Source organism: Zeugodacus cucurbitae, chromosome 2 (assembly GCF_028554725.1).
Source record: "Zeugodacus cucurbitae isolate PBARC_wt_2022May chromosome 2, idZeuCucr1.2, whole genome shotgun sequence".
Taxonomy (NCBI): domain Eukaryota; kingdom Metazoa; phylum Arthropoda; class Insecta; order Diptera; family Tephritidae; genus Zeugodacus; species Zeugodacus cucurbitae.
In genome coordinates, this window is record NC_071667.1 from 65,430,889 (window position 1) to 65,454,553 (window position 23,665).

At 34.4% G+C, this 23,665-nt stretch overlaps 1 protein-coding gene across 2 annotated transcripts in view; it reads left to right on the top strand.

Annotated features, from left to right (window-relative positions):
- The window catches only part of Pli_1 (protein pellino), an 81,007-nt gene extending 57,947 nt beyond the window's left edge, over nt 1–23,060 (top strand). For both annotated transcript variants that reach the window (XM_054226194.1, XM_054226201.1), the window contains exons 3-10: nt 3,727–3,819; nt 15,289–15,520; nt 18,979–19,170; nt 19,250–19,438; nt 19,508–19,606; nt 19,673–19,826; nt 19,891–20,068; nt 21,911–23,060. In XM_054226194.1, coding sequence (XP_054082169.1) covers nt 3,727–3,819; nt 15,289–15,520; nt 18,979–19,170; nt 19,250–19,438; nt 19,508–19,606; nt 19,673–19,826; nt 19,891–20,068; nt 21,911–22,037 — 1,264 coding nt within the window. In that variant the 3' untranslated portion in view covers nt 22,038–23,060. The remainder of the gene's footprint in view (nt 1–3,726; nt 3,820–15,288; nt 15,521–18,978; nt 19,171–19,249; nt 19,439–19,507; nt 19,607–19,672; nt 19,827–19,890; nt 20,069–21,910) is intronic.
- Nucleotides 23,061–23,665: the final 605 nt, after the last annotated feature.

The window sequence follows — 23,665 nt, forward strand, 5'->3', positions numbered from 1 at the left end:
TCAAAGATGCTGTTGGACGCAACGTTACGGTGAATGGCGATCGCTATCGTTCGATGCTAACAAACTTTTTGTTGCCAAAAATGGAAGAACTGAACTTGGTTGACATGTGGTTTCAACAAGATGGCGCTACATGCCACACAGCTCGCGATTCTATGGCCATTTTGAGGGAAAACTTCGGAGAACAATTCATCTCAAGAAATGGACCCGTAAGTTGGCCACCAAGATCATGCGATTTAACGCCTTTAGACTATTTTTTGTGGGGCTACGTCAAGTCTAAAGTCTACAGAAATAAGCCAGCAACTATTCCAGCTTTGGAAGACAACATTTCCGAAGAAATTCGGGCTATTCCGGCCGAAATGCTCGAAAAAGTTGCCCAAAATTGGACTTTCCGAATGGACCACCTAAGACGCAACCGCGGTCAACATTTAAATGAAATTATCTTCAAAAAGTAAATGTCATGAACCAATCTAACGTTTCAAATAAAGAACCGATGAGATTTTGCAAATTTTATGCGTTTTTTTTTTTAAAAAAGTTATCAAGCTCTTAAAAAATCACCCTTTACATAAACGGAACCGGAGCCGACTCCAATATTGTTCTAATGTTATGCTTACGACCATTAGGTTAATTTTGTTGTCTTATCTTTGTGCAACCTGTTGCGAATTCATTCATATATTTCTCATAGGATACTAATTCCAAAATTCTTTGATCGTGCTAATAAATTAATGATGGATTGAAATTAGAGATGAACGATATTGTGATTTTTAAATCACTGTGATTTTATATTGCTATTGCAATCGCAGTTAAAAAATTAATTTTTGTGAGAATTTGTACTTGTACGTATTAAAATGCATCACATATTCATATTACTACTGCTATCGCACTCAAATTACTGAATTGATCTTGCTATTGCGATCACTACTCAAACGGTGAACTGCTTATTTGCAAAAAGTGATCGCATTTGCTATATGTGATTTTTCAATCATAGTGAAAAAATCGCTGGTAGTGAAACACCGCTCCTCACTAGTTGAAATGAATAAATCAATATAAAGTTTTTTCATTTGACCTCTTACATTCCTTTCGAATCTATCTGAAATACAGTGGAACTTCTCTAACTCGAATAACCATAATCCACAAAAAAAACTTCGAGTTATAGAAATTTTCATTAAAACATACATTTTTGAAAAAAGTTGTAAAAAATAGATTTACCCACAGTTTTAGTCATATACTTCGCAAATAATTTTATTTAAATGCATTAAAACATGTATCCTGTTATTTTGTTTGTGGCACTTTGCTACACGATTTACTTTTGTAACACGATTTATGAAATCTATAAGCGTAATATCGTATTTTTAGTTCGCTTCCATATGAATATAGGCACTCCTTTAAAACTGTTTCTTGATAGTAAAATTTTAAATTTTGTATTATGCCCTGGTTGAAAAGTTCGAGTTATGGAGAACTTCGACTTATAGAAATTCGAGTTAAGGAAGGAAATTTGACTGAAATTTAATTTCTAAACGCTATTGCCAATTTAAATGTTCCGAGTTATGGCGATCTTCGACCTATAGAAGTTCGAGTTAGAGAAGTTCCACTGTATATCCAATCAATCTGAGTAATATTCTAAGAGATATGCCTTTTGGAAGTTCCGACCATCAGGCCACGTCAGTACAAATGTAAAACTTTAAACACATTTATCTCAAAACTCAAATTTTTCAAGTCGGTGGACACGATAACTCAAAAAGTTATGAAGCGTTTTTGCTCAAATTTTGTACACATCTTTGGAATAACATTATCTAAAAAATTTCAAAATTTCAATATTTTCTTTTTTCCTTCGTTCATTAAATAGATCTATGCTTGTATTATCGAAATATTTGGTCTATTATTATGATGCCCACCGCAAGACCTTTTTTTTGACACGTTATGGGAGATTAGTGCCAACGGCTGAGTTGTCGGAATTTTTAAACGAAAATTTCACAAAATACTGTTTAAACATGTATCTTAGATACGCTGAATTGTTTAAATCAAAGATATGATTGTATATATTACAAATTGTGTATATTAAAAAAAGTAAAAATACCCTAGTTTTAAGTCTCTGAAAACCATCCCTTACACCCAATTGTGTAAGGCTACTGGATAATAGTCGCCAGTGTAGTTGCCCTTGCTACTGAAACTAGATTCCATATTACGATAGGCTATCACGCTCTGTATCCTAGAATAAGCAGATAAGTCGGGAGTAAGGGAGAAAAGGCGGTTATACTCAGGCTATTATGGATACACAATAGGGGTATTGTTATTATTTTATAATTCCACACTCAGTAGTTAATAATTTTATTAAGCTTCCACTATTTATTCCCCTTCTTAAAATATGCATAATTCACATTTTTCAATTGTTGCTCTTATTTTCCCGCTATGTCAGTCAGTTATTCCCTTTCATCAATTCTTATTTGCGTAACTTAAGTTGAAAGTTTACATAAAGTTGCTGAAGAATGCTGAGCTAGAAAAGTATTGCGATTGCGCTGTAGAAAAAGATTCGATAATGGTGAACGCCTAACCTCATTTGTAGTTCTAACTTTTTATGACTTGGTGAATTCCTGTTGAGCGCTGGGAGAGTAATCGTTTGGTAATTATTATTTATAACGACTATAGATTTATTGGAAGTGTATTTCATTTGTTCCCCCACTATCCAACCTCGCTTCGGTATAGTTACAAATTCGAGCTGTTATTTTGTTTATGAATGAATTTTTACGACTTCGGCTGTCAAGTGCTGGCGTTCACAAAACTAAAAAAGCCCTACAAAACAAATAAATAATATTCCAAGTACTTCGCTCACTTCGAATGCTTCTGTGTTGTGAGTGTATGTGTGTTTGTTTGCATTACTCACAAAAGACTTGGCAAGTCAATAGCCAAGTATTAAATAAAAGTGGCTGACGGCCATACAAAGTCAACCGGCAGTGGAAGAAGTGAAAGGTTGTGTTGCTTTGCTATTACTACTTTTTGTTATTACTGTTGTTGTTGTTGTTCTTATTGTTGCCATTGTCACTGTTAATTGAAATTTTAGTGGTAAAATAGGCGTAAGTGTTTGGCTTGGCAAAAGCTTGCAAGTTCGTTGAACACATTTATGACGTGCACAACAACAACAACAACACAACTTTTCATATATTCTTCTTTCACGTGTTGTTGTAAAATTATTATAAGAAATAAATAAGTCTGAGTCTGAGAACTTTGTTAGTTTGGGCGTCGCCGAGAGTTTGTGAACTACTTTCAAATGTGTAGTTACTTTGCTTACAGAGTTGAGCACTGCAGTTGAACAGTTATTTGCACTTCGTTTTATGGAGATATGTTTTTATGTATGTGTGTATGGGAGTGTTATATAATAACTGCTATTTTCGAAATAAGAACTTCTTTTATGTCACAAACAAAACTTTTTCTTGCTATTATTAAAACTTTGTGGTTGAGCAAAGGCTTGTTTTATTGACAAACGGTTTATTTGAGGGAGAAAATATTTATAACGGTAATGAGATATATAGTTTAATAACGCTTTATATAATTTGGAATCTATAATAATGTCTTACAACTATACAACAGCGCCACCTAGCGTCAGTTTTTTATAGCATTAATCATCAAATCTTTTTAAAAATATTTTGTACTCCATATTTTCTGTGTATTTTTCCTTCAATAATGTATTTAAATTATGCAAATTTTAACCTCAATTTTTCTTTTTAATTACAGCACCGACGGCACAGAATCTCCCATATTAGCCGAAGCCGATGCTGATGGTCATGACAAACCGCGAGTGCGATATGGTGAACTTGTTATACTGGGGTGAGAATAAAAATAAATGCATAATTATACTCGTATATAAGATATACCATATTATTTGTATTCTATTAAACGTGTATTAGAAAAAGTTAATTGGCGTTAGAATTGCTCAGGGACGAAAAAACTCACGCATGCAAAAATAATTACGAATATACACTATATGCGATAGATAAGTGGGTATGTTAAGGACTTGTAGGAAAAAATTACGATCACTTAGTTGGCGGATTTTAGCATAAAAAAGTATGATTAATAAACCGAGGAAGTTCACTAGTCTCCAGTATTGTAGTTAACTTTTTACACGAGTTTTTTTGTTCGAAAATATAGTCACAGCGTAAAAATGGAAAGATTAAATTAAATGATAGATTGAAAAAGGCGTGATACTGTCCATTTTTAGTATTAACCTGAACCAAACTTTTAAATTTTCTTTATATCGTTATGGTCTGGTGTGAAGTTGTAACCTTAAATAATATATTTATAAGATAGTCTGAAATCGGACTACAGCCACTCCTATCTCTTATTTCAAACTATTTGAACATCTGTTCTATCGTCGTCGTTTGTGGAATGGGGTTCGCCATATCCTGGTGTTGCACTTTCACTGTCATTAAGCAATCTGCAGAAGTGTTCCCGCCACAAACAGAGTATACTCTGGGTAGCAACCACTGGATCACCTCTGGAGGTCCTACGGGAGTAGAAACCTTCTGTTAGTCGCCGGATCTTGTCAAGCTCTTCATACTCACACATTTCGGCTTCTTTCCTTTTTTGTCTGCAAATGCGTCTCGCTTCCCTCTTCAGCTCCCGGTATCTATCCCAAACCGCTCGTGTTGCGGTCGAACACAACATTGCGATGTAGACAGTCTGTTTTAGCTCCACTGCGAGACGACAATCCTCATCATACCAGCCATTTTTCTGACTTTTCGGTAAGCGTATAGTTACGGATGCCCGTGAGGAGCTTGAACTTTACACATATAGTGCCTTTAAATTTTGGAGATATGGTTGAAATATAGTGGAACTTCTATTCTGTAATTTAGTTTATTGCAGTTTGCTATTATTGGTTTATGACGTCAATATCCCATGCCTTTGTTTTATGCAATCCATATGTGTAATATATTTTTTTATTTTACTCCGGACAATATAGAGGGACTCTTTTAAAATTCTGCCTCGATAGTAAAATATTAAATTTTGTATTATGTCCTGACCAAAAAGTTCGATTTATGGAAGGAATTTTGTACGAAAGTTCCACTCTATTGCCTCTTCAAGAGTTCGAGTTATGAAGAAGTTTGAGTTATAGAAATTTGAGTTATGGAAGTTCCACTGTAACACTATAATTTTTCCCCAAATACCAAATAAGAGGAATGTCCTGGCCGACTATACAAAAAAATAAATTATCAGTCAGCCTCTAACATATGTATATTTTAGAAATTAGTATGTGGCACGTATTAAATCAGTGATACAAGATTATATAATCCCGAGCTTAGTTCTTTCTTACTTGGATTTCTTACTTTTCTTAATATTGTATTTTCTTTATAGTATTTTCTTAATACATACATAAGTTTTAGTATCTCTCATATTTTATGTTATTTTCTTAAGTATTATTAGTGTGATGGTATTACTGTATATAAAATGCTTCAAAAATTATTTTGCTTGCAAGCTTGTATTTCTCACAGGGTCACTTTTGGCGACACCCATACCATTTCATGTATTTCTTGTTTCATTATTTAAATGACTAAAAACTGCATCTTTCGATCAGTTATGTTCGGAGAAGAGCTTAACCATAGCGTGCATATGCAAATATACTTTTGAAGAATTAATATTTTTTATCAAACAATTATGACTTATGCATGTTAAAACTAAAAACACGCTACATATATTACATACATACAAACAGTTGTTTATATATAAATATGTATGACTAAGTTGTACTTTTGTGTTGTTGTGTATGACATTTGGCATTTGTTTGGCCTCTGCCTCTGTCTCCACCCAAGTATTGTGTATTCTATTTAAAATTTTCTTTAAAGAAACAACGCATTGTCGGCGCCACCCACTCGAGACATACATACATATATACATGTAAAAAACTAGCTTTTGAAATGAGTGCATTCAGCACACCTCTTTTTCTTGATGGATGTGAGAATTTCGTAGCAGCTAAGCTTTTTCGCCTATTTTCGAGCGCACGAAAGGTCAACTAGCGAAATATAGACAAACTTTTCGCATTATCATACATACACTTATATCTATTTACATACAAACACTAATGACTACCACACGCTGCAGTGTCATAAACACTTTGACGGCTTACACGTCTGCATTTGTTGTTGTTATTTTTTGTTTGTTCTGTATTTTAAACTTTATACTTGACAGTGCAGCAAAGGTGTGTTTACATATGTACTTATGTATATATTTAAGCTTCAATTCATTAACATTTAAAATTAGATTGACACAAACATGCTTGCCGTTCGCTACAATGTTGTCGAAGACTCTCGGGGAAGAATATAAAAGTGTGGCCCTTTGGTCTGTATGTTTGTAGGTACATACATATGTATGTATGTAAGTTAGTTGCAAGTTTCTATAAAAAGGTTTTTCAAATACCTTTGCCGCGCTGCGTGTTTTAAAAATACTAAATTATCTTACAATCATACATACACACGGACTAGTCGCTTCAAATGTGCCACAACGCACACAAATCACCGCTGACCTTAGCCTGATGTTGCCAGTTTAGCTGCGACTCCTATTCTATCCGCTCATTCCATTCGATGACGTTGACCACCAGAACCATAAATTAGACTTACACTTGTTCCATTGGAGACACACTCATGACTACAAAATGTTGTTATGCCCGTGATTTATGTGCGTTTGCATTTTTGATGATGACGATTCGGGACGTTTTATTGCTTATTGTTGGACTTTGTAGTGTTTGTTGTTGTATTGGTCCAGTTTGCAATTACTTTGTCGGCTAGATTTATTATTATTTTTTTTTAATTTTTCGTTGCTCTATTTTTCATTAACTGACAACACTTGATTCGGATAGTTTTTAAAGTCAATAATTTTAAATCAGATTCTCGTCAAATACAATATTATCCTACGAGTATTCCTTATCTGCATTTCATGACTACTTGGGGCTTCGTTCATAAGAAAATTTAGTTGTAAGGATGCTAAAATATTGTTACTATCGCACTGGAGATCCAGTGAACAAGTCTGGAACATCTCCTAACAGTTACGGGTTTGAAATTAATTAAAGAATATATCAGAATTCATGAATATATAGAACATTTAGCTTTCAAATTTACGAAATCGTGTCACTTTTTTAAATATTTGTAGAAATTATTGCCTACAATTAGGCGCAATAACAAAATAAAATGTAAGTTCAGTTAGATTTAGATAGGTATATTTTAAAGATTATGTGTGTTGACTAATATGGTGCGGGTCATCACAAGGCACTCACCCTCTAGAACTCACATTCAGAATGAATCGACAGAATCCAGATCATACCCTGTGGATGATGAAGTATTAAAAAATTATGTTGGAAAATGTCAAGCACTCAACCAGTTGAGACAGGAAATGTTCCAATCATAATACACATCTTTATAAATATATTTGATTTCGTGCAAGGTCGGAGGGATCAATGGCTTGCATTCATCAGCGAAGGTCATTTCGCGCTAGTTTTACAAGTATTCGAGTATTACGGAGCATGATAAAGATAACAAAAAATCGAATTATGTGCCCCAAATGCAATCCAGAACATTTAATTAATTTTGCTGCTTGTTCGATTGACAATATTGTATCCCTTCTCCATATTTTTCCCCCCGTCGCTAAATAACTTTGATTAGACACTCGTTTTGCTGCTGCTGTTGCACTCATTTCGCTTAGATAACCGTCATTGCGTGCTGTTAATTAGGTGCTGTATTTGTTAATGTTTCTATTTCGCGGTTTTTGCTTTTGTTTTATTTTTCTTTTTGTTCTTACTTTACTTTTTTTTATTATTGCGCTGTGTGTTCTAAGTCACATTGCAGTGTTAATTGAATTTGTCCAAGCAAATTAAATTAGTTCCTTCGTCGGCGAATGTTGCCAAGTATTGTGCGTGTGTGTGTGCGAGTGTTTCGCACTATTTCTGCTGGCGGACATTCAGAATTGGGTCTTAAAATTGACGAATTCGACGCATTTGATCGTCGTTCGCTGGCAGCCAGCAACAGGCAGTAGGCAAAACAATCGAAGCGAAATTACTCACGAAAGAATACACAAAACAATAAAAGAAAAAAATATTCGTCGCGAGCAATCAAACAGCTTTTGTTGTTCTTGTATTCGGTATCGGATTTCCCCCTAAAAGCAATAATGTCAGCGCAGCAAATGACCCGAATGGCGCCGTATCGCCAAATGTGGTGTCTTAATTTTTCATTACCGAATTTACCAACTACAATGGCGGCGACAAAGAGACAATTCTTGCCAACTCCCCAGTCGCCTGGCTTGATCTCTTAGTTGGGGGCGTGATACTTAATGCGTAACTGTTTCATTTTCTGTGTTCATGTGTTTGCGTAAATTTTTGGCTTTTGTTGTGGCTGCTGCAAGATGAGATTGTTGATTTCGTGACCTCGTCCTGGTTTGGACGTGCTTGGAAACTTTAATGGTGTTGCCACTTGATTCAATGTATGAAAAAATAAAATGTAGGTTTTTCGTTAATTATCTAGGTTATATTTTTCAGTCCAGTAGGTGTCACACTGTATAAAATAATTAAATCTAATTAAATTTTAAAAATCCAAATGGCAACACTATTTATAAAAAAAATTGTGTATTATTTTTTTTTTTTATATATTTTGTGTATCTTGTATATTTGTATTAAAATAAATATCTATATATGTATGTACGACTTCATTTATCTGCGTGGCATACAAATGCTTCAACACATACATACATACAATTGGTAAATTGGCAATTAATTATCTCATATACGCATGCTAGTCTGTCTGTCTATCTGCCCGTCTGGCTAGTGTTAATATATCAGCGACCAACAGCTAATAAGGAAGCATGTTTCCCCATTTTTTCGTTTCTTAGTATAAACATAAATTTCTTGCAATTATACCTCCATACAAACGCATCTATTTTAAGGCTTCCTTGTAAGTTGTAAACTCATATGAAAATACTAGTAAATATGTACAGTGTGTTTCACAAGTATGGAAATTTTTAGTTTTCAATATAAAATATGTCGATTAGTTTACAGTCCGACTCTTAATGACATAAAGGTTCCGAAAATCCCACTTGAATAGAAGAAAAGATAATATTTTGGGTTTGGCAAGAATGTCATCCTAGGTATGAATCAAAAGACCCTTACTTTCATTCAGCCCATCCCGATATTGTGGAGGCGATTCATATTGATTATAGCAGATTCGATCGGTTCACCGAAGTTATAACGTCTGAGAATGAGGACGAGGATTTAAACCTCAGAATATCGTCAAGATTTTTTGGCTAAAAAAAACATTATTCAACTGTGGAAATTCCGGTTAGAACTTCTACGCCTTACTAAGAGCAACTAGCTCTTTTGCTGTCATGCGTTCGACTCTGGGACAGACGCATATCGCAACCATGGAATTCCATGGAAACAGCTCTAAAAAAGAAGCTTCGAAGTTCCCATTCTGATGAAATCAGCCATAGAGTGTTCGTGAAGACTCGTCTAGCGACTTCGCTATGACCTCACACCTTTTCGGGTTTAATCATTAAATAACTTCGTGCAATAAATAGTGCGGTTAAACACTCCTTTAATAGTATTACGATCGCAGTCAGGAAATTCAAGATCGCTCTGTTTTCGGAAGGAAAAATCTGCTCTACACATCAGTATATATAATGAAAAATGTATGCTTGGAAGACAGTGTTGTGGTATGGTAGCCTGAAACTATAGCTCACAAAAAAGCTCCCGACAGAAATCCGTTTTAAGAAAGTCGGTGAGATTAACCTTGGTTGACATTGCCGCATAAGCTAAACTAGAAAAGTATCATCATAAAAAATTCCTGAAACGCAGTGTATTTTGTTATATATTAAATATGTATACGATGTAAATAAAAACAATTCCTCAATGGAAGTCCACATAAAATCGCTGTTTGACCATATTAAAAGGAGTTAATTGTTTGTTTTATGTGCCTTTAATACAAATGTCTGTATTATATCTGTTTATACATACATATGTAGGTATGTATGTGCACATCCGTCATGTCTCCACATACAACTCCGCGCACTATAATTAAAAAGCCACACTAAAATAAAACCATCATAATTCCAGTTGTAATGTCAAGTCATTAAAACTAATAACATCATTAATAAAACACTCACTCGCTGCACTTGTAAATCCAACAAACCGTTGTGGTGCTTGCGAAGTCACTGGAGAGCTAGCGGATGGGCGTCTGCCAACAGTTAACAAAAAGGGAGGCCGCAACTAAATTTTTTTTGGCGCGCAAAACTTATAACTTTTAATAATGTTGGACTGTTATCGCGCGAGAGCAATCTTATGTAAAGTCTTTAGTGCGGCGTGTATGCATGTGTATATGGTTATAGTATAGCTGTTCTTATACATATATTGTATGATTATCTCTAGTATCTGACTCATTTTCATATACATTTTATAATTTTTAAATTAAATGTTTAAGACTTTATTCAAGAGAAGCATACATCTATTACATTACACTAGTGTGCAAAAGTATTCGCCAGTCGGATGCCTTTTCTTCAGATCAATCAATATATTGAGGGAATATTAATATCGTCCATTGCTTACACCACATAAACATAATTTTCATAAAATTCATCAGCTCAACTAAAACCGTTTACGGTGGTTGTAAATTATATTTGGCTATTGACATGTACCTCTGACTAATGGTATAGTTGTCACCGACATCATCCGATTGTATCTCACTACACTCGAGTGTCATCACCAATGAGTTTCTAACTTTCCAGACACTGTCACCTGAGCCAAATGTTATTGGGTTCACATTGCGAAACTTCCATAGAATATGTAAATAATAAATATGTACACATGAGCACCGTACATAATTTTGACAGCGATATGCCGCGTTTTTATGTACATACATATGTAACCTTGAAGTACGAAACAATATCATTATCAACCTTCCAACTTGAAAGCCGAGTTTCAAAAAAGCTGACTCAAGGCATATATATTACACATATTATTACATATGTAAGCAGATATGAGCATTTTTTCAATACCAAAATTAAAATTAATAATTTGTTATTGTGGATTTATATTACTCTTTTTTACAACTGGCGCCTTTTCAAGGCATAAAATATAGCTGAATTATTTCTTTTTTATTTTTGGAGGACAGGTCGTCACTTCTCAAGAGATCTACTTTCATAGTTGACAACATAAAAAATCATCTCTAAATAATTTCTTGGTTCTTGAAGTGACAGTTTTTAGTGGGATATAACTACGACTTCCTTCCTTCTTTTTAAGCCCGATTGACATGTTGACTATATCACAAGTACACACGGTTTTGGATCCGGGCAACCAAAAGTGGATTCTATGACAATTGATGACACTGAATCGGAATCTTCATTTCGTTTTTTAAGATTGATTCTAGTTTTTGAAATAATCAAGAATTTAATTTTTTATGATTTTTGTCAAATAATATTAATTTTATTAACTTAAAAGTAACATATCAGAAATGAAGATTGGAACTTTGCCTTTTGTATTGTTTAGTATCTGTTGCACGTATTAGAGTCCAACAGTAGTCGCTCATCATGCCTTCATCCCAAAATCCTTGGTATCTTCTTTCAATGTTGGCTAGATCTTGGTGTAGCCGCTCTCCTTGTTCGTCGCTAGATCTTGGTGTAGCCGCTCTCTTTGTTCGTCGCTAGATCTTGGTGTAGCCGCTCTCCTTGTTCGTCGCTCGTATCACCCAAGTTTTCGGGAAAAAAATCGAGATGGGAATGCAGAAAATGGCTCTTTAGAGACATTCTAGCTCCAATCTTTCGATAATTTTGCAACATATCGCCAAAAGTTGACCTGAATTTGTAAACTTGTGTATTCAATCGATTTCCTCTAACCATTTTAACAAAAAACTCTTATTTTCATTTCTTCAGATTTCTCATCCTTCGCCTCAAGCGCTGATTTTAGCGGTAGTCCGTGTAATACTATTCGTCCAGATTTAGCTTGTCTTGTTACCACAAGTCAAACCTGAATAGCATGCCACCGTAATATATTTTCTAGTCTACAGATGCAGAAGAAGTCTCTTGTGAGATGCTGTACTTCACATTTTACTTTATAACACGGAAATTAAAAATTAGCTTTTTGTAATTTAATCGGTGTAGAATTACAATTATTAAAGTATGCAAAGGCATACACATACCTCTGGCTTTTGAGGAATTCAAAAACCGGCATACTTCTATTACATTCGCAAGCCGTCAACACTAACTCCCCTGTAGGAACTAATTGCGTTTAGTGCCTAAAAACTACTTTTAAAGTGAACAATAATATAACTGATTTTTCGAACTAGTACGTAATTCTACGAAAGGTAAACTCAAGGGGATGAAACTACTGCTGAAACTATCGAAATAGCCGATAAGATGGAACACCAATGTCGCAATATCGTTTCATTATTATTTTCATAGTATTTTACGCATTCTTCAGAACCGACTAATTCGAACTTGGCACAATTCAAATAAGTACTCGTACTCAACTAATTGCCATTTTCCTACAGGGTATATAGAAACATACTTACGCCTATTGGTGCCCGATATCGAGACTATACTATATTTTCGGGCTCTATACCGACACTCACGCATACATTCTGACAAATGCCTAACTCGCACTGTGTTGAGTGGGTATTCACGAGATAAAAATGTCCACAATTTCTAAACAGGCCAAAACAAAAGTACCAAGTATGTAGGTATGCATTCCAAAATGTGCTATTCCTAGAATGGAAGGCATCAAATAAATGCTGACAACGGTGAAGCGGCACAAGGGCCGCGCGGTTGGTCCGCGGCAACCACGGCGACCACAAATACAAAGTGGCCAAAGCAACAATACTAGAGCACTACCAGCAATAAAAACAACAGCACGGTAGCCCCAGCATCAGGAGCTGCCGCCGCGTCCGCGTCGCGCCACAACACAATCTGCAATCGTTTATCTATTTTTGACGAATCCACAAAGTTCGTTAACACCGAAACTTATGCCATAAAGTAAAATAGACCGAGCGGGAACAGCAACAGGGCACAGCAGCGCTATCACGTACTACAAGCGTCAACATGATGTTGGTCATGTCGGTAGGTGTTGTTATGGTGTGCCGCCGAGGGGGGAGGCGGATGCGGCCGGGGGAGTAGTGCGCCGCGTTTATTTACGTACGAATTAGTTGAGACGAAATATTATGTGTATTTATTCGACGCTTCAACAGGCCAAAATGCGTTCCATGCTCGTGCTGCTGGCGGTGGCGGTGACGGTGGTGGATGGTGTATCGACCCATCAGACGCATTTCGGCCGCCGTTGCACATAATTTAAGCGAATTAATGTTGTTACATGTCGCTCTGTGTCTATTTATAAATGACGGCAATTTTCATAAATAAAAGTGGATGGAACACAATATTTTCGATTGCAAAGCTTTTGGCGCTTTCATATTTGTGTACGTAAATTTGGAGCGGTTCTGCGGATTATTAGCTTTAAAATAATACTTTTTGAGTATGAAAATTAAATTTTCAAATTTTAATAGTATATTTATAGTACTGCGGAGCTGAATTTATTAAATTTCTCATTATATTTTGTATTTATTTTACGAACGAATCCTATCTAGGGTGTATTAAGATAAATCTCTCTAATCTTAGGAAATTAATTATTGGTCGTAGCCCAGGTGTAGAACTTTCGCTTCTACATTTTTTAAATCGATTTTTATCTGTCATTTTTTCTTCTTTATTGGTAATTTGATATCTCTAAGAATGTATAGACAATTTTAAATAATTTCAATTGGCTTTTCATCTTCTAAAGGCAATACTTCAAAAATCACTTCTCAAGACAAAACAGTTGATGTTCTCCTCTCATTATTGTGAATATACATTACACCTCAGAAGTTTTATGTTCTTTTCAGTTTTTAACAGTAATAATTTAAATTAAAAACAAGGAAGGAAGGGTGTAACCGAACATTTTATAGTCTCGCAATTTATTTATTTAATTTTATTATTTAATTTAACCCACATATTCGCCATAAATATGCTAAAAAGTCCATTGAAAGTTGGATACTAATATTAGGTATATGGGAGCTTGGTGAAGTTATAACCCCATTTAACCCATTTTTGTCACGGAGACATATTATTAGAAGAAAAATATTCCCTATAAATTTCTTCAAAATATCTGAGAGACTTATCTACATATATTTTCGGTAAAAAAAAAATAGATTAGAAACACTGAGGTCCTCATGTTCGATATATATATATATATATTTCATTGAAATTGGTCGAGTAGTTTCGGGGATATGGTTTTTGACCCATAAGTAGGCGGAGCCACACCTTTATAATGGAATTTATGGTGTTTGGTGTTTTTCCTTACTGAATCATGACCATTGTATGGGAGTTGGCGTGTTTGTTATCCGAGTGTGAAACAAATAGCGAAAACTTCTCTCCTTATCAAGCTTTCACACCCGCGCCGAAATGTAGGCAACATTTGGTAAAATAGCTGGAAATGATAATAAAATGTTTCCCTAAGTATCTATGCGTATATTAGTATTATTTAATAGTAGGTATTTACGACATAAGATCCGAAGTGTGTGATTATTTTACTAATTTTTGTTTTTACTAAACATGTATATTCTTGAAAATTTGTGTTAAGAACTTAAGCACAGATATAATAATTTTTTTGTAATTTCAAAATCGTTTCTAAACATATAGTGTATTAAGTAACTCTAAATAGCCACAGGCATGCATTTTTACACTAATAAAACGAAAATCTAAATATAAAAATTATCAACCTTGAACAACATTTATATAATTGTAGAACTTAGATAAGTAAACAAATTTGTAGTTACATAATACCTCCTAATAAGCACTTAATTCAGTCATGTGTTTAGAAAACACGTGGTCCAATGTTGAAATTTAAAAATACTTAAAAAAAATAATTAAATAAATAAACCCAAGTAAATACTGTATATTGCCGCACACGCCGTGGTCCCGTTTATTTGGTCGGCAGTGATAAGCTTAAGTGGCATTGCCTTAAAACCGCAACACATTCTTAAACAACTGAAGTACATTCACATTTCCTAGAAATGTATTTACTCACGGTATTTACTTTTTATTATATTTTTTTTTTTATTTTAATAAACCGTTGCTGCTCAATAAATTGTAATAATGCGCGCCTTAAAAGCTTCAAGCACTTGTTGTCAACTATAAACTTCATACATATTTGTATAAATATATGCATAAGTAGACTAATATATACATATATACCAACAGACAACTGTAACTAATATGCCATTATCTGTTATTTGTCTCTCATTACAGTTACAATGGTTATTTACCGCAAGGTGATCGCGGTCGTAGACGTTCAAAATTCGTACTTTACAAACGTACAGAGCCGAACGGTGTGAAACGTTCCAAACACTATATCGTCCAATCGCCACAGACATCGAAAGCTATATTAGATGCCAATCAACACTCAATATCTTACACACTGTCACGCAATCAAGCTGTCATCGTGGAATACAAAGAAGACACGGAAACGGATATGTTTCAGGTAAGAGACTACACGGGAGTTGAATACTTTGGTAACGTTTATGTGGTGTTCTTAATATAGCTCTAATAAAGTGAGAACCTTACTTTGCACTGAATTCTTCTCTGGCTTATAATAATAAATGTTGAATTTGTCCGATCAATTTAGAAAGTGAAAAAGGATTATCTTATATGTAATCTATTGGCCCTTGTGGTATTTAAATAAAGAATAAAGATTTTGGCTTCTGGCGTACACCAGAACGGCTCGGAGAGGTCCTTGATCCTGACGGAGCTTTTGGTGTTGATCAACGTCAGCTTACATAGCCGTATTAGTTTTGCGGGGATACCAAATTCACACATCGCGTCATAAAGGCAGCTCCTTTTCGTGCTGTCGAAAGCAGCTTTTAAGTCGACAAAGAGATGGTGTGTGTCGATCCTCTTTTCACGGGTCTTCTCCAAGATTTGGCGCATGGTGAATATCTCATCAGTTGTTGATTTTCTAGGTCTAAAGCCACACTGATAAGGTCCAATCAGTTTGTTGACGGTAGGCTTTAGTCTTTCACACAGTACGCTCGATAGAAACTTATAAGCGATGTTAAGGCGGCTTATTCCACGGTAGTTGGCGCAGATTGTGGAATCTCCCTTTTTGTGGATTGGCCAGAGTACACTGAGATTCCAGTCGTCGGGCATGCTTTCTTCCGACCATATTCCGCAAAGAAGCTGATGCATGCACCTTATCAGCTCTTCGCCGCCGTATTTGAATAGCTCGGCCGGCAATCCATCGACCCCCGCCGCCTTGTTGTTCTTCAAGCGGGAAATTGCTATTGTAATTTCTTCACGGTCGGGCAATGGAACATCTGTTCCATCGTCGTCGATTGGGGAATCGGGTTCGCCATCTCCTGGTGTTGTACTTTCACTGCCATTCAGCAGGCTGGAGAAGTGTTCTCTCCACAAACTCAGTATACTCTGGTCATCAATATCTAGATCACCTCTGGGTGTCCTAGAGGAGTGTGCTCCGGTCTGATAAAAGTAGTTCATTGCTTCAGTAATGATAAATTGAGAACTGTTAGTGATTAAATGGCATTTCTTTTAATGACAATAATCGGAAATTGCTCTACAAAGCTGTTAAAAGATTTCGGAATATTGAAAATCGATCTTAATTGACTCAAATTATGTCAGTATGAAACATATTTAAAATTTTTAATAATGACTATATCAGTTCATTACATATGCCTACTATATAATTTTAAATTTCAATGGGTTCAGTAAAGTCCAATTCACATTAAAATATGTTTATTTTACAAACATTCCTACGACCTCCACCCATAATATGCTATGTAATTTCTAGCAGTTCATTTGATTATGTATTCAATTATTTTTAAGTGTGCACTTTATTGTGTTTACCGTTACTAATAGAATGAGAAATTACATTACCGTACTTCCTCTTTCACTAGATTATTTTGTTTGTTGCTGTCAATGAAAATTGCAGAAATTTCTTTTGTGTCGGCTTTTGCAATCTCTCTATTTATTATTCCTTTTTCATTTGCTTTGGTGAACAATTTAGTTTATTTAACTAGTAAATAAACAACAAAAACGTTCTTAATAACATTTTGTTTATCGTTTTATTCAATGAGACATGTTTTTAATAAGTAATAAAGGATTTATCATATTCAAAATTCGTTAAGTAATAGGAAATTCTTCGCTGAGAAAAGGTTTTGATTAAATTATCGTATTCGTATATCGAAGGTATGACTACTTATATGCTTTAACCTCAGTCTAACGAAAGTTGGATAGTCGAAGAGTATCGTATAGTAAGAGTCGCCTTTATTTTCTGCATATAACCTTGACAATTTATCGAGAGGAGTCTCTCTTTATATTTTGATTTACATACCTCACTCCATTTATTCTACGACAGAGGTTGTTGACTTAATTATATTCTTAAGTACCATCTAGATTTGTTGATTGGGTCTCTCAAAAAGAAGATATCCACTAATTATTCACTCGTGACTTCAAAATAACATCGAAAAGTTTGACATTGTGCTCTTCGCAGTAATGCGCCTAAATGTAGGCAACATGTAATTATAGATGTGGCAATATAACTTGAAATTTATATATAAAATTAAAACGATTCGTATATTGAAATTTCAATTATAAGAAAATCTACTAAGCAATTTAATTAAGTCAAGCAAGTGAATATCGTCTTCAAGTAAATCTCCAAATTTTCCAATTTGCTTAGCAACACCTACACCGAATTACGTATTAGAATCCTGCATAAAATGCCTATACTCTTTGTTGACTTTATTTTTCCATGAACGCATACTCATACTTATACATATTCAGATAAATAGATGTTACCAAAGCAAATAGAAAATGTTACTATGTCATACATTTTACCGTTACACAGACATACACACACACACAATGACATGCTGTCAATATTCAATAATGCGAGAACTGTTGCGTATTCAATGCAAACATATCGATTTCATTAGTTAGCCCAACCATGTTGCTAACTGTCTGGTCTTCTTCTCAGCCAACTGCGTCATACTATATTCCACATATTCAGTGCAAATATATATATATAATATATTTGTGTGTTTGTACTTAGAAACGTGTGTCTAATATTTGTTGTAGTTGAATACCTGTAGGAGTACCTACCCAAGCATGACTCTGATCTGCTTGTAAATCGTCATTGGATGACATTGTCAGTGTCACACGCGTCACTGTCAATATGTCACATGTGTACTTATCATATATACTCATAAGTGTATATATCTAACTGCAATATTCATACATCTGAATTGCTGAAAAAAATATAATTTGCAATTCGTTTTTATCATCATCATAATTTTGTTGAAGGCAAATATCGATAAATCGCAAATTTCGCTATTTGGAAAAGATATGACATTCCCTGTAATTTGCTATGAAAAGCGTTATATTAATAACTAACGGTATTATTTCCATATATTATAAACATTTATGGATATATTTATTGTTTTTTTTTTGCGCGTGGCTTTGAAATGTGCCGACATCACTATATTTCCGCTATATATGAAGGTCCCTGTTTTTATGAAAATATATTAAATCATTTAATATTCGCGTATTAATATATATCGCTGGTGGCAATTGGTGTGTATCAGAGTACCTTTTGTTTGATATAAGTAAAGTACTATAGAATAGTAACGTTGAAATATAGAACCCAATATTAGTTAGATAAGCGGCGAATTTTTATTATGAGCATATTGGCACTTTAGTGGTTGAAAGAGTGATTACATATAATAAATGAAGGAGAAATAATAAACTCGTAAAAATACCTTAGCATGTCGTTCTAAAGCTTTCCAAAAGCTCATGAAATTGTTCGAAAGCTTTTGAAAGTTTTCGTAAGCTCGCAAACAGCTTAAAAGCGGGCGTAGGACTTTCACCTTCTCTCAAACTTTTTTCTTTCTCAACTACTATAATCTTTCCATTTCTCTATTTCCACAGGTTGGCCGCTCATCGGAGTCCCCCATAGATTTTGTTGTTATGGACACATTGCCCGGCGATAAAAAAGATGCTAAAGTCATGCAAAGTACAATATCGCGTTTCGCATGTCGAATACTGGTGAATCGCTGTGAGGCATCCAAAGCGCGAATATTCGCCGCGGGCTTCGACTCCAGCAGAAATATATTCTTGGGCGTAAGTTGAATGCTGCAAACACACAAAATAATAACAATAAAATAAAATACAATCATGCTTTACTCTTAATCGCCTGCAGGAGAAGGCCACCAAATGGCAGGATAATGTCGAAATCGACGGTCTCACCACAAACGGTGTGCTCATAATGCATCCAAAGGGTCAGTTTTGCGGCGGCAATGCCAAGTGTGGACTCTGGCGCGAATGCTCGGTTGGTGGCGATGTGTTCAGTCTGCGCGAATCGAGATCGGCACAGCAAAAGGGACAGCCGGTAACTACTTAAATTAAAATTGTAGCTAAAATAATGAAATATTAATAATCAATCTTTATCGGTTTACAGATTTACGATGAATCCAATGTGCTGCAAGATGGCACACTGATCGATCTGTGCGGTGCCACGCTGCTTTGGCGCTCAGCCGAAGGCCTACAACATTCACCGGTACGTATATAACATAAGGTAGATTCTTATAACACTTTCTCACTGTCATCCATTGTTATATTGCAGACCAAACGCGATTTAGAAAAGCTAATTGATGAAATCAATGCTGGACGTCCGCAATGTCCGGTCGGTTTGAATACCTTAGTTATACCTAGAAAAGTGAATATTGGTGATCAAGTGAATCAGCCGTATGTGTACTTAAATTGTGGACATGTTCAGGGTATAAAATTGTCTTAATTATATGTATGTATATATTTTATAATTAATTCATCGTTGTTTTGCAGGTCATCACGATTGGGGCCAGGATAAGAGTACTGGCGCTCGTCGCTGTCCCATGTGCCTCGAAGTTGGTCCGGTCGTTACGCTTTGTATGGGTTTAGAACCGGCTTTTTATGTTGATGTCGGTGCACCCACGTTCGCTTTTAATCCATGTGGTCACATGGCGACTGAGAAGACAGTCAAGTAAGCATATATATTATAGAATAAATAAATGTCTGGTTTACGAATGGAGCGCAGTTGAAATTTGTTAAGTTTTTAATTAAGCTTTGACTCTCAGCTGAAGTTGTGTATGTAATTTTCATCATTCGAAATCTGAAGTTTGTAAACCCTCGCATTTCCTAAGATTTTATCTACGTCAAAGAGCTAAAACGTGATATTTTCTAACGTTTAACAGACCGTTTTTAGAGATTCATATCTGACGTAAAATGAACGTGAAATGAAAATATGTTCGGGCAACAATGTAAATAAACTTAGAAAATATGTCTGCTAGTAACGGGTTATAACTAAAAATGTGCACAAATTTTATTTCTACGTAACTCAAAATATGCTATTAACAAAAAGTTAAGTTATTCCATGTAGTACAATTATATTATTCTAAAAACGAAAAAATCAATGAACTTAAAAATTGGGGCCATTGTTTACAACCCGTTTTAGTTAAGTCAGGATACTTGAGCAATCACGTTGTACACCGTTAGTATGTGCCTTAAGGCATTTCCGGATGCCAGATCAAATTTTGGCCTTTCAAACCATTTTTATACACTTAAGCTTTGATTTCTCCAAAAAAAATCCTCAATCGGTCGGCATTGTGGTGAGTTTGGCGGATTCTTTTCTTTAGACACTAAATAGATGTTTTTTGTTGACCAATAATAATAATTTTTATATGGTTATTTATGAAAGTAATAAAAATTCAGTCCAAAATTTAATTGATGTACGTCTCATGATTTATTGGCATATATAGAATATAAATTTGCACTATTATTTTTTAAATTGTACTTTATTTCGAGAGGCGTTGTTGACATATAGCATACACGTAAACTTTTTTCTGGCGGTTTTATGATGATGTTATCAGTTCGCTAATTGCAAAATATTAGCTTTTGAAAAATAAAATTAACAGAATAGCAGGCCTGTAAAATTAGTGCAGATTTTAGTTATAACCCGTTATAAGATCTTTAAGTATGACTACCCTATAATTCAGTTGTCATTGAATCGTTCAGTTTTTCAAATTCTGTAAAATGTCCAGAAAATTATACTAACTTCAGTTTTAACTATGTTTTCCAATGCGTACAGTGTTGTGACTTTTGCACATTTTTGCCCTTACGCCTAAATGTAGGCAACGTTTGGCACAGGACAAAAAGTGAATCCTAACCATCCTTCCAAAACTATAGACGATTTTCCGGCTAATAACTCGAAATATTTTAATGCAATTTTGCCAAAACTATCGATTTAAATACAGAAACAAAATAAATGCTATACAACACAAATATCTCAGGAGTTAGGAGGTGTTTTCCATTGGGTACATTTGTGTGCTTGTTGATGCTGTGGTGTATGCCAAATCGTAGCCTATGCGCGAGGGCAAACACGAAATTAATGATAACAGTTTAACACATTTATGTTCTTCAAAGTGAAAACTCTATCAACTAATTGTGTTATTGCTAGTTTCTATGAAATTTTCTTTAATTTGGATAAGCTAGCAGTGAAAATTCCCTTTTATATTGCATCAAGATCATTGAAATCGGTACAAATTTACCGGAGTTATGATAGTTTGATGTTTTGTGGTGCTCCACACTTGTGCTCTGCTACAAGCTCTGCTCTGTTGGGCAATGCAAATGCAAATATTCGAGATTTACAATTTATTTGCTATTGTTTATTTACTACTTCTCAATTCTGTCGCCCGTCTTCTCCATTATTATTATTTAAACACTATGAAATTGAAAGTATTGTCTCATCATTTCATTACAGTTGCCTCAGACTATAGACTTATTTCAATAAATTTTACTAATGTTTTCTTTTTCTCTCCCCATTTAGGTACTGGGCCAATGTTGACATACCACATGGCACGAATGGCTTTCAAGCGGTATGTCCCTTCTGTGCGACGCCACTTGATGGTTCATCTGGCTACATTAAGTTGATTTTCCAAGATAATTTAGATTAAATTACATAATTATTATGTTTAAATGTAAGCAAAACGAATGTGCAAACTGGCAATGTTGCAGTTTATCAGCCCTTTTATATGCATTGGTATATATTATATTATAGTGTATATATAGCTGTATGTATACACATGTAATTACAAAAGTTGTACGCCGAGGCGCAGCTTTTTGTTAAATTTCGCGAAAGTGAAGTGAGTTGCGTAGTGTAAAATGCTACTATTGTAATAATTATACCATTTTTTTTTAATTTATATATATATATAGAGATTTTCCCCCTCTCCCCCACTATCACAAAGAAAGCATTGGCTGATAAGCTTTATAATTTATTTGCCATAAGCGGGCATAACAATTACACAAAAATTTATTTCAAATATAAACTAAAAGAAATTTATATACAAACACAAATACATACATACATAAACGCATGGCACTGAAGAGAGATTTCTATATGTCTCTCTCTCTCTCTAGAAAGAAAGTGAGAAAGAAAGCGAGAAAGTATTACAAATTTAAAGGAAAGTAAATTTATAAATGAACTTATATATAAAGTGTATACTATGTTTTGTATGTAAGTGTGTTGGCCGTGGCCGTGTGCAGCTGCAACGTTAGGCATTCACAAGCAATGCTATAAGTAGTAATACATTGTAATGAATTGTAAAAAAAAAAATGTCGTGAATTTAAGTTATGTGAAATCTATAATAAAAATTAAAACAAAAAAACGTAAATGATTAACGGTAAATTGTACGATTTAAGGCGAACACAAACATGGAAGAAATGCAGTTGATTGGCAATACATAGAGACACGCATACATACACTGATACATATATACATTTAACAATTTAGAGCTTAATGTATAAGAGACCAATAGTAGAACTACAACGTAAAGCTGTAAGACACTCGCTGGAGTGTTGCTTACGAAGTGATTATGTACAGTTTATCAGCGTAAATAATATACAAATAGGCGTTGCAGTGATAGCTACATTTATGGAAATTCTGTTTATTTTTTTTTATGCAAAACTCTCGCGGCGAGCAATTCAAAAAAACAATTTTAGTTTTTGCTTTATTTATTAAGAGATTTAGAAAAAAATTGTGTGCAACTAATTTAAATGGACTGAGCAAAAACACCGTTGAGTGCAATTTCAACACTTTCAACATTTAGCTTTTTATTTAAAATAATTAATAAAAATTATTAACACTCACATATGTATGCCCTTAAACATATGTACATAATATGTATTTTCATTGAAATCAAAAACAAACAACAACAAGAAAAAATAGAGCAAAAACAAAAATGCAGTTTCTTTAACAAAATTGAAACAAAATGAAATCTAAATGTGGCTTCATGCGCAAATGTAAATGTAAACAAAACTAAAATAAATAATAATTAAAAATTTAAATGAATAAAGTAATGTTTAACTGAATTGAGAGATTTAGATTTTATGTACATGTACTATTATGTAATTGTGTGCACAATTTGCATGTGTTTAGAATTTAAATGAATTAACTGAATTAACTTGCAAAAATTCAAATTGTATTCCAAGCGGAGATACAACAACAACAACAACAACAGAAAAATGAGAAAAATATTAGCTGCTGCGATAATGCAATATATTTTATTATAAAAGCAAATAT